General features: G+C 43.4%; 1 protein-coding gene across 1 annotated transcript in view; it reads right to left on the bottom strand.

Annotated features, from left to right (window-relative positions):
• The window catches only part of tgfb2 (transforming growth factor, beta 2), a 34,459-nt gene extending 22,426 nt beyond the window's left edge, over positions 1 to 12,033 (bottom strand). The window contains exon 1 of the mRNA XM_053433339.1: positions 10,887 to 12,033. Within this exon, the coding sequence (XP_053289314.1) occupies positions 10,887 to 11,232 (346 nt within the window). The 5' untranslated portion in view covers positions 11,233 to 12,033. The remainder of the gene's footprint in view (positions 1 to 10,886) is intronic.
• Between the last annotated feature and the right edge of the window lie 2,131 nt (positions 12,034 to 14,164).

Genomic DNA, 14,164 nt, shown 5'->3' with positions numbered 1-14,164 from the left:
GTGGTTAAACTTCCACACCATGATATCCCCATGATATCCCTATCAGGGAGTTGAAGGTGACTATAGTCTCGGCCTGGCCTGAGCAGGACTTGTGCAGTGGGTAAACATCTGACCCTGACGACAGGAAGAAATAATCTGAGCTAAAACTGTTTAATTTGAAGGCAACTCACAGGGATTTAGGCAGCTTCAGCACTCCACCTCAGCTCTTATTACTAATTCTCGGTCATGAAAGTTTTTTTTGTTGCCGTCTCCATTTTATTTTCCAAACCTCAGTTCTCTTTCATGACCTGAACAGGTGGCATCTACATTATTCAGCTCTCTCTGTATGCTAAACAATAACAGATTCAGAGTGTGGGAATACATAAATGAAAACATTTGCTGTGAAATAATTACACTGTGATCCTGAGCCGTTAGGAATTCAGCTGTGACTGCTTTTGCAGATGTGTTGGCATGAAGAAATCCACATGTGCACATGTGTCTCCTGAGCACTGGTAGTGAGTTCTGGCACAGACATCATCATTATCTTTCACTCTCACACACACATGCATGCACGCGCACACACACACACACTATCATCTTATTGGGTGTCCGGTATCATTTTTAAACGTTTCAGTTCCCATGGAGACATTTAACACAATGCATGGAGATTTAATTAAACATTACAATGCAGGGGCTATTTTATTTTGTGCAAGTTCCATCAGATTTATTACTGGAAGCAACTGTTTACTACCTCGGAATCACTTACCATTCGAGGATGGAAACAGGGACTAAGTATTGGTCTTCAGGGTCCAAATATTAAAACTGACTTGAGGGAAAACTATTTGACCTACTTTTGATATTGCTGACTTCTCATGCTCAGGAAAGAAAGGTACAGAAAGAGAAATGTTTAGAAAAACATAAAGAATATTGATGTAAAATCTCGGTTTTGGTGTCAGTTCAAATAATTTGGTTTTCCGACATGTAAAAGGAAAACACAGGTTTCCCATAAAAAGCTTTTATCTTTGGATTAATGAGATTGCACTCTGTGTGCAAATGTAGAAGCGCAACAACAGGCCTGGATACGCGGATGCACAAGGAGTTAAGTAGCATTAGTTGTAGTTTGCGTTCCAACAACTGAACTTTTAAATTCCCATATTTCATATCTCTAAAAATAAAAATAAATTTTAATAGATGCAAATATGCTTTTGATTCCACTTCACCTGTCCCTGTTATCCAAATCTCAAATGGGACAGCATCCCTATTTTACTGTCCTGGCTCAGTGATGAGTATTCCAGCTTGATCGTTATTTGTTGGAGGAAGTTCCTACACAGCCAAGCTGTAGTTAAACAATGATCCAGATTTAGAACACCGGTGGATCTCCACATAAACCTGGATATCATCAGGATAACCATGGAAACTTAATTTCAGTGCATGTTGCCAAATCGTACAATGAAAACAGCTGTGAAACAAACCCAGACTCTAACATGAGTTGATTCAAATGATACACCTGACACAGACAGTAAATAGCAGGTGTTAAGATCTGTCACAACCAGACAACTTGGTCGGAGCATCTCCGCTACATCGAGGCTCACGCCATGCTGCTGGTCAGCTGTGGTGAGCTCCTATTGACAGTGATCAGTGGAGGGACAAGCCAACAACTAAGGAGTTGGGTGATTGTGACAAAGTAGAGGAGGAGGAATGAAAGAAAGACAGAGTGCATAGATTGGAGCGATCAGCTACTGTCAGAGGAGGGAATTTAGAAAAATAAAAACAGCAAGGGGGAGGGAGAGGGAAGCATCAGAAATGAGAGATTTAAAGAAAAGTCGGAGTAAGATAACAGGCTGAGGTGAGAGCAGGAGAGGAAAAGAAAAGGATCTCCAGTGAGGGAATGTGAGCTCTCGCCTGTCTGGTTCCCTGCAGACGCCTCCACCCAGCCGCTCACCTGCCAAAAGCCAATTGAAAACAAAAAACAACTGTGCACATAAGCCCTGGGAACTAAAAATACCCATTACTTTGAAGGCCTATCCACAGTGACCTGTCAGTCTCCATAGGCCCAGGGCCCAGCAACAGATAAACAGACACGGGCACGACACAAAAACACAAATCAAAACAGCCACACAGAAGCACACAAATGCAGTGACATGATCCCATACAGCATGTGCACCCGCAGACACTGATAGAGGCAGGGGGTTGGAACCTTGGTCACTGGCTGTGCAAATCCAAAAATACAACTAATAATCCCAGCTGACATTGCGTGTGAGGCAGGGTACATCTTAGACAGGTCGCCGCAGCACATTGCAACATACAACCCTTCACACCCACACCGACAATTTAGTGTTCCAAACCAACCTAACCCCCCCCTTCCATCTGGCCTGAGGGAGAAACCCACGCATGCAGACACATGAGCCGTTTTCAGACATGACCTCCAGGGGAACCCCGCAGAATTGGGTCCGGACCTTCTCCATAGGTTTCCTAACACTCACGAACAACGCAGAGGGAGATTCTCTGCTCAGGTCCGTTCACAACAGAAACAAAATCCTCTGGAGCGATCAGGTGTGGGCTGGTGCAGCAGGCCGAGACAGGAAGCAACGTCTGCTTTTTCATCCAGAGATATTTGTATTATTTTGGTTTTATTTTTTTATTTTTTGCATCTGTCACATGTTAGAAGCATCGTCAACAAGTCCACCTGCTCCTACGGATGATCTGAACTCCTGATGTGTTCTCAGATTGGCTCCCCAGAACTTTCTGCAAACTTTATACTAAGGGGCCAGGCTCTATGGAGGCTCTCACTCAGACATTTGCATACATATGAGAGAAACTCCAGAGGATCTCCAGAGTCCAGTGCATGTTTGAAAGGAGCTATTGAGAACATGCAAACTCAGGGATTCAAACACACAACTTAGGTTACAGTGCTTATTACTGCATCACCATTTTTCAACTACTTGTCTTTACATAACCTTTTCATCATGGGGAAACCTTAATTCTTCTAAAATATGTTTACGGGATGTGAGCGTTTATTATTTACACTTAAGCTTAATTTCTACAGAATTCCATCATATTGTAATGAGATTAGCTTTAAATAATGAATTAACTTGTTTCTACAGACCCAAGGTACATCAAAGTAAATATATAAAACAAATTTCTCTAAATATAGGACAAATAATTTTGCAACCCTCTCTATAGTTGCACACATCTTTGGTTGGGAAAAGGCAAATTAGCATTGCAAGTCTGTGACAGGAGGTAATCTCTGGTATCCCACCCCCCCCCCCCCATCTTTGCATTCCATTTGCTCTTAAAAACCACGACTGTACTCTGACAGCCCGCTGAGAGTTTAGTCTCATTTGGGGTGACCTTGGCCTCCTCCTGCACAGTGACTGTTGCTGGCTCACCATTATATGGCAACAGAACATTGAGAATTGATGGCAGAGATGCACAGACTCACTATGGAGGGTGCAGTTGCAGTGTGTCATCCGGGCAGCAAAACGTTGCCTCATCACTCAGTGAATGACACACAGTCGTGACCACAGCTCCAGCAGGCTCTACTCGAGCAACCTGAGACTGAGCCACAAACACTGTCCCATCCAGCATGTTGGCCGCAACACAGCCCAGCCCCAGCCAGTGCAACAACCCCCACCAACAATCCCTCTTCTGCCCTCCTGTTAACACTGTCATCTCACACAGGACTTGTGCCATTGCTGTAAACAATAAAGAACGTTCTGGAGGAGAACTTGTTATTCTTTTAACTCTCTCGCTCAATCACTCTCTCTCTCTCTCTCCCCTCTGTTATGCAATGCAGCTTGGCCACAGAGGCTGAGCAGTTCAAGCGGCAGCGGCGTCCAGGTCTTGCGTAAGTGAACAGAAAACGGGCTCTCGACAACAAACTTGTGGCGAGTTCTGTCACTCAGGCAAATACCTGAGGTCTTAAAGTTTTCATCTCCCCCCTACAGCTGCTTTCTCTCCCTCTCTGATCACTCCATCAGGTTGCTGATATAAAAATAAAATAAGCCTAGACTGCAGTCATCACAGCTGATGACTGTGTGTCAGTTGCCATCCAGACTTTTTGCAGAAATGTGGCACTAACACTATGACTGTGAATTCTATTAGTATAAAGGTGTGAGAATATCCTCAGTTGGGCATTAGCTGAAGAAAAGATGGCTACGAAAGAGGTTCAGATCCTGGATGGAAGAGGACACTCACTTAAAGTCTGCTTGGACATGGAATTGGCACAAAATGTACAAAATTACTTGTCTTAATACCTACTGAATATTTCAGTAAGGTGTCAGTATGCTAACCATATATAATGGCAGTCTGACGAGTAGCGGACCTCAGTATTCAATAGTACACCAACTTATGCAGTGATTCGGTGGCTGTGTGTGCTAGGTAAGGTTTGAACATCTCTGTCTCTCTGTATGTGTTGATGGGTCTTCACTTCACAAATCAAGTGTGAAAATCCAAGTGCAAAGCTATAATGTCTCGCTGCTGAAAAGACTGTTAACCCCATTAGTGTGACTGTGTCGGAGAGTGCGTGGTTAAAGGTTAAGCATAAAGGTGAAGTTGTTTGAATCTTTATTTAAATACAACACAAGTCCAGGAAAAGCTACTTTCTGGCATCAATATCCATGATATCAGTGTTTCCCACTGCATTGATACCTGAAAGTACACCGTTGCCCCATTCCGTCAAGTTGACTGTTGACCAAATCCCTCCTTTCTCTCTGCGTTCTCTGACTTTCTGACCCATCTCACCCTCAGTTCTCCTCCTGGGGGATTTCAATATTCAATACATCACAGATCTCAAAACCACAACAAAGTTCCTTCAGTTGCTCCAATTTTTACACAACATCTCGACTTCCCCACACACAGCCGTGGCCACATCTTGGAATTGGTCTTCTCCACTGGTCTCACCCTACACCACCTCTCCAGTCTCAACTTTAATACCACTCTGGCAGTTACTGTGGAAATTGCGACAACATGACAGCGTCAATGTGAGGTTTAACCAGCAGGAAAGACAGATGGTAACCAGCTCCTTATACGCTGTGTAACCACTGCACCATATTGAATTCCAGCATGAGCAGGTGCTCACAAATTATTACTACCTGGCTTAAGTATCACAAACAATTTTAGAATATTACTTAAATATTGCACCAATTAATTACTGGTGGTATACCCAACTAACAAAATACACCTCTCTCCTATCCTCCCACTTGGTCCCTCCTCAAACCTCCTGAAATCCTAATCTAGTCTCTCAATCTGATTGGATCTGATTCTAGGTACAGCTAAAGAGCACTGTCTGATTGGTCTGACCAGGTTATATCCACTGAGCAAGTCAGACATTTACTGTGAAGTGAAGCCATTGAGTGCTTTGAAAACTACCAAACAGGATTTTGAAGTTGATTGTGCGTTGTACTGGCAGCCAACAGAGAGATTTTATTACAGGAGTGATATGTTATATAAAAATAATACCAAGATTGGATGTTACAGTGTCAAGTGTGTTTATTTTAATCAACTCTTATAATAATAAGAATCATAAAGGCATCAGCAAGTTTTCCAAGAAGCTTTGATACATTTTACTGAAATCCTCTCTTTTTTAACCACAAATACAGATTTGTTTGGTGATGTTTAAAAGTGGCATACAGGACACTGATTCAAAGTTAAGTTTGACTCTATGAGTGCCTGGGATCAGCTACAACAGTCAAACAAGTTACTTGTATTATTTTGTGGCTTGTCTGAAGTGCTATTCTTATGCTGAGTGAAATGCAAAAAAAACAATTGTAATAGACAATTTTAAAATAAACGATATCTTGATTTAGTCCGGTCTGGACCAACGCCCAGCACTAAATCATACCTGATCTCAGTGTGTGTTTGTGTTCGTGTGTAGGCTGTTTTTACAAACCTCCCTCCACAAACCAACTGCCGCCACACGACTGGGTTTATTTAGAGAAATGCAGGGGAGATTAGCCAGAGATTTCCGACTATCATCATCCATCACACTCAAGCTCAACAACACGCACACGGGGCTCTATACATCTCAACACACAAACACAAGTCTCAGCAAGGCAAACTAATAAAAAGCCACATGCCCATATCTACATCTTCACTTCAAAACATGAACACACAACCTCCATTTTCTCTCACTCCAAGTGCAAACAGCAGTGGAAAAGAACCTGCAGGAGCCCAGTCTATCAGAGACGGCCAACACCGAAACCTTTCGAGTGAACAGACGAGTCCAATCATTTTTGCTACGGCAATCAAAAGAAGCTACACAAGTTGATATTGAAAATAAAAACATAGGGCGTCTAAATAAGATAATAATTTCCACCAGTGGAAAGTCCTAAAAGAAGCTCACAAAGGCAGGGGCCACTCTGAACCAGGTAACCCCATTTTTTCTCAACAGAACTTTGGAATGGGAACAGGCACTGTGACAATGTCTGCACAAAAAGTAAGACCTGAACGACATGTCCTGTAAAATGATTGTTGAAGACACCAGACATTTATGTTGTGTTATGTTATGTTATGTTATGTTATGTTATGTTATGTTATGTTATGTTATGTTTGTAATTGGATCGAATCTGATCGAGGACCTGTGTTGGGCAGACAGACAGACAAATGCAGTTTGAAATGTTTGCCAAGTTTATTCGTGTTCTGACAGGATATTTATAGCAGTGGGCACCGTGTCACTGTCACATGGACTGACGCTGGAATCATGCTATAATATGTGTGTGTGTGTGTGTGTGTGTGTGTGTGTGTGTGTGTGTGTGTGTGTGTGTGTGTGTGTGTGTGTATGTGTGTGTGTGTGTGCGTGCATGTGTGTGTGTTTCCAGAGTTCTTCCAAAGCAAACAGTGGAGTATACCTGTTACCTACTTATCATTAAGGACAAACATTGGCTGTGACAGAATGCTTTTAATCAGTGACTGAGGGAAACACTTGGAATGGGCTGATGTCATGCATTGCCAAACTGTATTGTGGGTATTGTATTGCTCGCACCAAGCATCTAGCATGCCCACCACCAAGCATTAACCCAACAACCAGAAACTTAATTTAGTCTGGTCACTTCTTTTCCACCACAGGAACCAGTGTTCATGTAAAAGTTAACATGTCTGTCGTAGACGTCCAGACATGACTGACAGAGGTCAGAGGGGTTTGAAATTTGGAAGTGGTGACTGAGTTTATTAGCTGATGAATCCTGAGCAACCTAACTGTCCTCTTCAGTGCGACCTTTCTAGCATCTATGGTCACTGAACACGAGCTGCTCAAATTGCTACTTTCAAGCCAAACAGGAAACATGAATATACAGCCTCGGTGTGTAATGCCCTTCATTGCACCTAATACCACTACATCACAACTTCATCATATTGTGTCCTTAAATTATTCATTTTTATTTTGTTTTTGTTATTATGAAGCAAGAACACTCCCTGCCTGGTAACACCCATGATCTATTTACAATCTACAACCCTGATTATGTCATTTTACACTGTCACACTGTCCCATCCTTCTTAGGAGACATGGAGGACATTATGCAGCTATTTTCCACAAGTTGAGTAGACCTGACACGTGCTGTCATTTAAATAAATTGTGATTTCAGTATGAGACACCAGAATAGCATCCTGGTAACCTGCAGATAAATACCAATAGACTGATTTTCCATGGAGCAAATGGCAGACAGGGTATACACACAATGCCTCATAGTGAACTCGGTTTAAATAGATGCATCTGAGACTAGGGACAGTATCTCCAACCTGCCATTTAAACCCTCGACCTGCTGCCTAACATGTTTGTAAAGGCCCAGGCCTGTTTGGCCACACGTCGCTGCCCCTTGGGACTTCCTGGTGCCCATCCATATAAGGTTGATACTGTGTGTGTCTGTGACTTTCACAGCAACTCACGCTGGCACGTCAAGTGAAGGAGCCCCTAAGCTTAAGGGTTAACTGCTTTATCTCTCTCCTGTCAACATTTTTCTCCAGGACCTGGCCAGTGTTACCAGTTCACATGAATGGGAATCAGTTCCGACCTCCTTCCTCTCTGCCTGTTGAGTCAACATTATTTATACCCTGTAAATACTTTCCTGACGTACTGCACATGAGGTATCAGGCCCAATCTATTTATATTTATGGTATTTACCGAGGATATCATTTAAGGCTAAATACACCTCAGGGCAAACAAAACAACGTGCTAATTTATTTTTGCATGAGAAAAAATAAGTGACGGCCCAGAGTTGAGCCCCGGAGGCAGAGACTTGCAGTCATGTATGCTATTCTCTGATTCTATTAGAGCAGTTGCCCCCCTATACCCTTTAGAAACTAGATGCGATTGACCAGGAGAGCAGTAAAACATACAGACCTAATCAAAATCAAACTATGATAACAGAACTAAACTTTAGAACCATTAAGTATTGATTATCATATGTTCGGTCACTCAGATCTATTCTCTGCTAGTCAATGATCCGATAACTATTCAACACATTGATTTACTCTGTGTGACTGAAACCTGCAGCTGCAACAAGAAGAAGAATATGTGAATATAATTGAATCAACATCCCTGTATTCATATTAATACGCACGGCCTGCAGCGGTTTTTAATCGGACTTATCAATCAACCTCCCGACTGAAAGGTAATCATAGTTCATTTGAAAGCCTCACTCATCAACGCTAGAAACCACCATAACAGTCTTAATAGTTCTTTTTTATATCGCACTTACTCTGAAAGGTTCAAACACACACATTCTGACACAGGACTTGACTCGCGGAAAACTGTGCTTATACATTTTTGTTCAGAAAGTAAAAGGACGATACAGAACTTCATCAAAACACATGTTCAACAAACACAGCAACACGAGGTAGTTTCATCTGTTTGGTTCTCAGTCTGCCGGAGCGACAAGCCGCCTCTTTCCCCCAGTGGCACCTACAGATTCACAGCAGCAGAGAGGCCAGACACTGACTCATGTCGCTCCTCTACAAACATTATGACAATGGATCTGTCTCTGCACTCGTCCTGCTGGATCTCTATATCACCAGATTCTGTCGGTTTCTATGCAGCCACACCCCTTTTCGACCTTTTATGACACAACGAGGGGCCTAAGCGCCAAATGAACAATTTAAGCTTATTCTGCATGGCAATACATTTTGATAATTAGAAATCTCTCCTGATTGAAACGGCTTTAACAATGACTTCTTTGTTTCTATAGCCATGTCTTTCTTCTGATGTTTCTGTGATCGGCTCAAATCTGCTTTATCAAAATGGGAGGTGAAAGGTCAGCATCACTGAAGCTGGTCATTTCAACACAGATGCTGTCGGCAGAGATTATTACTCAAACAGGGCTTCCTCAGCTCTGTGTTGCAAATCCCCCAGTGTGATGACTTGACCAAGAACAGAGACTCACATGCAGGAGTCAGTCTAAGTTTGAATGCAGGCGGGGTTCATACACTGGAAGGCAAAGGATATCAAAAACATCCCAAAACAAGAGCAAGGCTGCAAAACCTACAGGGCACAGGCAGTCTCAGAAAGAAAGACAGGCGATGTTCACACAGAGGAGGGCTGCACGAGGAATGAACGGTGGTAAGATCCTCATGAAGTACAGAGAGGTGTGACCAGGTGAATGTATGCTGGGTAACTGAGTTGTGATGAGGTAAGTGCAGTGGCTGGAAACTGAACAATAGAAGGAAGTGAGGCTGGAGTCCATGTACACAGTGAACAACTAAATAAAACAGAAAGTGAGAGTAGTCACAATTCGGTTTAATCATCTATTCAGGTTAACACTCGTGGATATAAATATTAGAGTACTCCACCGATTCCACACTTCCACGCTGAAAATGCAATCTGGGAAAACCAAACATCAACAGGTTTCAAAATCTACTCATAAAACTAACAGTAATGTGGGGAATCCAAATTAGACACAGTTAACAGGAACAAATGGGGCATGGTAAATGGTTCTCAGTGATAATAATGCCAAAGAGCTCCTACATCTAGCACTTTGTCTTAATGGATGCATTCTTCTCACACTTCCAGGGTTCAGTGTCTAGCCCAAGGGCAGGTTGACAGTTTAAAGAGAATTTACCCGCCAACCCTCCGATTAGTGGACGACCCGACGTGTGAAAATGTACTCATGGACAAAGCAACAGTTTGTTCGGCTCATTGACAGCTGGGACGATGGTGCACTGGGTTCTCTCTGCAGCTGCATAATGTGGCATTACATGAGCAGCTGCAGTGTAACCAGTAGGTTGGTGGTTTGATCCCCAGCAAGTGTTTTCACAACAAATGTGCTTTCACAGCAAATCGTGTCCCTGTTATTCTGGATAATCCACAAACCTCATAGTCAGTTGTTTATGGGATTAGAATTCTGGCAGAAAGTTGATCCAGTGAGTGGGGTTGAGACAGACAACTCAAAAACTCAGAGATAAATAAATCCAAACCCCTTGTGAACAAAACCAGGAACATCGACTTAATGTAATCCTCAGCTATTAAGAATGTATGTTGACATAATTTTAAACTGATTATATTTATATCTGATTATTTGTGTTGAATGATCTATTTTAATACCCAACAAAAATTGTTCTCTGACTGAACATGAATAAGCAAGACGTTGAATCGTTTTAGGGATTACCTTCAAAACCATATCTAACGATGCTCGAAAGAGAGTGTGTGTGAAGGTACAGCTGAGGGACTGTCTGCTGGCTCTGCGGTCTGAGTTTCAGAACTTGTTTCCACATTCCCTCCAGAAGACCATGGGTCGGATTTTCCAAAACAAATACAAGCACACGTGACCACGCACAAACGCTACTTGGAACTTCACTCTCAGGTAATGATCCAGCAGTGGTTTGCGCATCGGACCCGCAGGTGTGGGCACACATACATACATTTTGCGCAGGCACACGCACATTCAGAGCCGCACACACTCTTTTTATCTCACACTTACTCTCTGACGGGTAAAAGGGATACATGTCGATCTTGTGCACCTCCTTCGCGTAATACTCCTCCTCGCTGCGCTGCCGCTCGCACGTCGCCGCCCGATGGTTGGCTTTCTCCTGCAGCAGGTCCCGGGTGCTGTTGTATATGGCGACGATGTCCCGGGACACCTCCTCGGGCTCGGGGAAGTCCTCCGGGGGGTTGGTGAGCTTCAGCTTGCTCAGGATCTGCCCTCGAATGGCCTCGATGCGCTTCTTCTTGAACTGATCCATGTCCAGCGTGCTGCATGTGGACAAACTGAGCGCCACAGTGGCTAAATCCAAGGTGAGCAGAAGACTGACGATGCACAGGTTCATCTTCTCCACGTGTACGCGTCTTCCAATTTCAAACGAATAAAAACAGATCCGTGAGGGAGTTTACCGCGGCGATTTAAATATCGCCATGCAGACGCGTATCTTGCGCAAAAATCAAAGTGGAGCGCATTTACGCAGACTGGCCGAGTGGCCAAAAACAGGGGGTTGAAAACTTGTTTGGCTCCAATACCCCAGTTTCAGTTAAGTGTGCCTGAAAATCCATTCAACTTTCCACAGAGGAAAAGAGATCCAAGGATCAAGGTGATCTACTCCTGACCACAGGAGCCTTGAGGTGCCGTGAGTTGACGGAGGTAGATCTAAACTCTATGGATGAACACAGGGGAGTTCAAACAGCTGAGTGTTACCGTCAGCGGGGCGCACAGCCGCGAGCACACCTCCACCGCACCGGAGATCCCACCACTCTGCATCTCACGTTTCTCCACTAAACTGCAGCGACTAGTTGTTGTGGCGCAAGGTGCGAACGGTTAAATGTGGCGGTACGGCGAAAAGAGAAATCCGCTCAAAGTAGCGGCTCCACTGTCAGAGCGAACCTTTCTTCAGAGGTCGCTCGCTGACCAAGAAGCTCGGAGTGTGCGTTCGGAGCGTGTGCAGTTTCTTGCGCGTCTTCCCCAGCCCCATCTAGCTGGGCTCGACTCGTCTTTTACGCGTGCCAAGCGGACAGCGGCGGACGCTGGCAGGAGAGGCGGCGAATGGTCCAACGTGTTTCTCCTCCTGACACTTCAGACTGTGGTCACGGCTGTGGAAGCAGGGCACCGCTGCAGCTCCACGTTACGAGGCGGTTTAGTAAATAGGAGTGCTTGCTATGCCCATTGGGACAGCGCTGAAACGGCTAATGGCCCATTGGCCTGTGGTGCGTCGTGACGCAGGGTCCTAAAGCCGACCACTGGGAGTTTGGCAAAACCTTTTGAACGATTCCACAGAAACACCTCTCCAGTTGTCTGTACGTGACACTGTTTCTCTCCATGTTAGCCTTTCAATTACTTTTATCACCTGTGGTTTGCCATTCATTTGATAGTGAGCTTATTGTGAATCATCTCATTGTGCAGGTAACATACTGACACTGTGGAATGTATTGTTACCATCTAGCTGTTCTTTATGCTGGGATATTCTTATTCCAAAGGGATCTTATTCATTTTCCGATTTATACTCCTTGTTTTGATAGCATCAAATACTTGTGTTCTGTTAGAGGTTAATTGCCTCCGTGTGAACGTGCATTTGACGTTTACTCTCAGTGTAAGTGTGTCAATTTACTTTGCTGTTGCCACATAATATATTGGGAACTTTCGTGGCTGAGTTTATTGTGCTGAAATGAACACAAATGACATTTAACACAGATTTCAATGACATCATAACACCATTTAAGAAGACAATGTGTAAAACAACAGTGCCAACCATGCAAAATATGCATTTTTCCTCTGATGTCCACCATCTGGTCCCAGACCTGCTATGTGGTAATTCACATCAAGGAATTATAGCTACATGCCATCAGTTTATTTCATACACTGAAGGAAGATGTCTTTAACAGTTACAATTTTGATTTTAAATCAGCACAAAGGAGCAAAAGGTCATTCAGGCTGGGAATTTGACTCCATCCGATAGTTCTGTTGGAGGACTATAATTTTTAAAGTAACAGCCAGTAACAGTCTAGTTGCACACTATATTCCTCTAAGGAAAGTTATCCCCATTAAAACACATACATATATACACCTGTGACTGAACAACATATAATATGTCATTTGTGAACCCTCCTCCAACTCTTATGAGGTTTCCAAAAGTTTTCTTCCTGAAGAGCTTTGGTTCCATTTGACTCTGTAGAACCCAATAAAGGGTCCTTTATAAGACTTAGGATTTCATTAAGAACCATTTTCACTCAATGAACCTTAAAAAAATAAAAAAATAAAAAGATATATATATATATATATATATATAAATAAATGTCAATCTAACATACACTTATTATTTGTTATAGCTGTGTTGCTCTGACAGATACCTCTCAGGGATTAAATAAACCCAGCAGACTTGTCTGACCAGCCCATAGAAATCCATGACAGGTGAACCAGGATGTCTGCCCCATTCACCTGTCCACTGAGCGGTGCGGTGTGGCCTAGGGGGTAGAGCGGTGGTTCTCCAACAACAAGGTTGCCGGTTCAAATCCCACTCTACCCCATCTGCATGCCGAAGTGTCCTTGGCAAGATACTGAACCCCTAAATGGCCCCTCATAAATGTTGAGTGTACTAATTGTAAGTCGCTTTGGACAAAAGCGTCAGCCAAATGACATGTAATGTCCACTGAGCGGATGGCTTCACCGGTTTCACTGTCAATTATCTAGCCATGTCTCCTCTGTGCACTCACACAGGAGCCGATGTTTGTCAATTGGATTTATGTTCACACCCCTCAGAAACTCCAACGTTTCTCTGCTATTATTATTTGCCATGCACTATTGTCACATAAGCCGGACATCCATCAGGCATGACAGTCCCACCCCACTGCAAACCAGATGGCGTCGCTAAATCAGTAGCCACACTGACAGATGTGAGACATGGAATGGTGCGTCTCTCAGGCTGTGTAACGTACACAAACAGCCTTTGTTATTAATAGGGCTCTACACACCAGCACAATGTACTCTCTGCCAACCTAATCCGCGCTAAGGTTTGAAAACAACGTTATAGAACAGGTTTATGAAAACACAAATCTCCCAGTCTTCAGCTCGCAAATGAGCTTTTATTGTTTTCGTCTCAATATCAAAACAAATATTGGGCTTGTTTGGCAGAGACACTTCAGACAAACTATTTCAGCTCAAAGTCCACCACCTGCTCACTTGTTTGAGGTTGTTCCACTGTGATGCAAGTATGTGTATATTTGTGTAGATTATCATTTCCATTAAAAGGATCAGTATGGTGACATAATATTTTA

Source organism: Pleuronectes platessa, chromosome 10 (assembly GCF_947347685.1).
Source record: "Pleuronectes platessa chromosome 10, fPlePla1.1, whole genome shotgun sequence".
In the NCBI taxonomy this organism is placed as follows: domain Eukaryota; kingdom Metazoa; phylum Chordata; class Actinopteri; order Pleuronectiformes; family Pleuronectidae; genus Pleuronectes; species Pleuronectes platessa.
The sequence above is the reverse complement of the archived record's forward strand: the minus strand, read 5'-3'. Positions and strand labels throughout refer to the sequence as shown.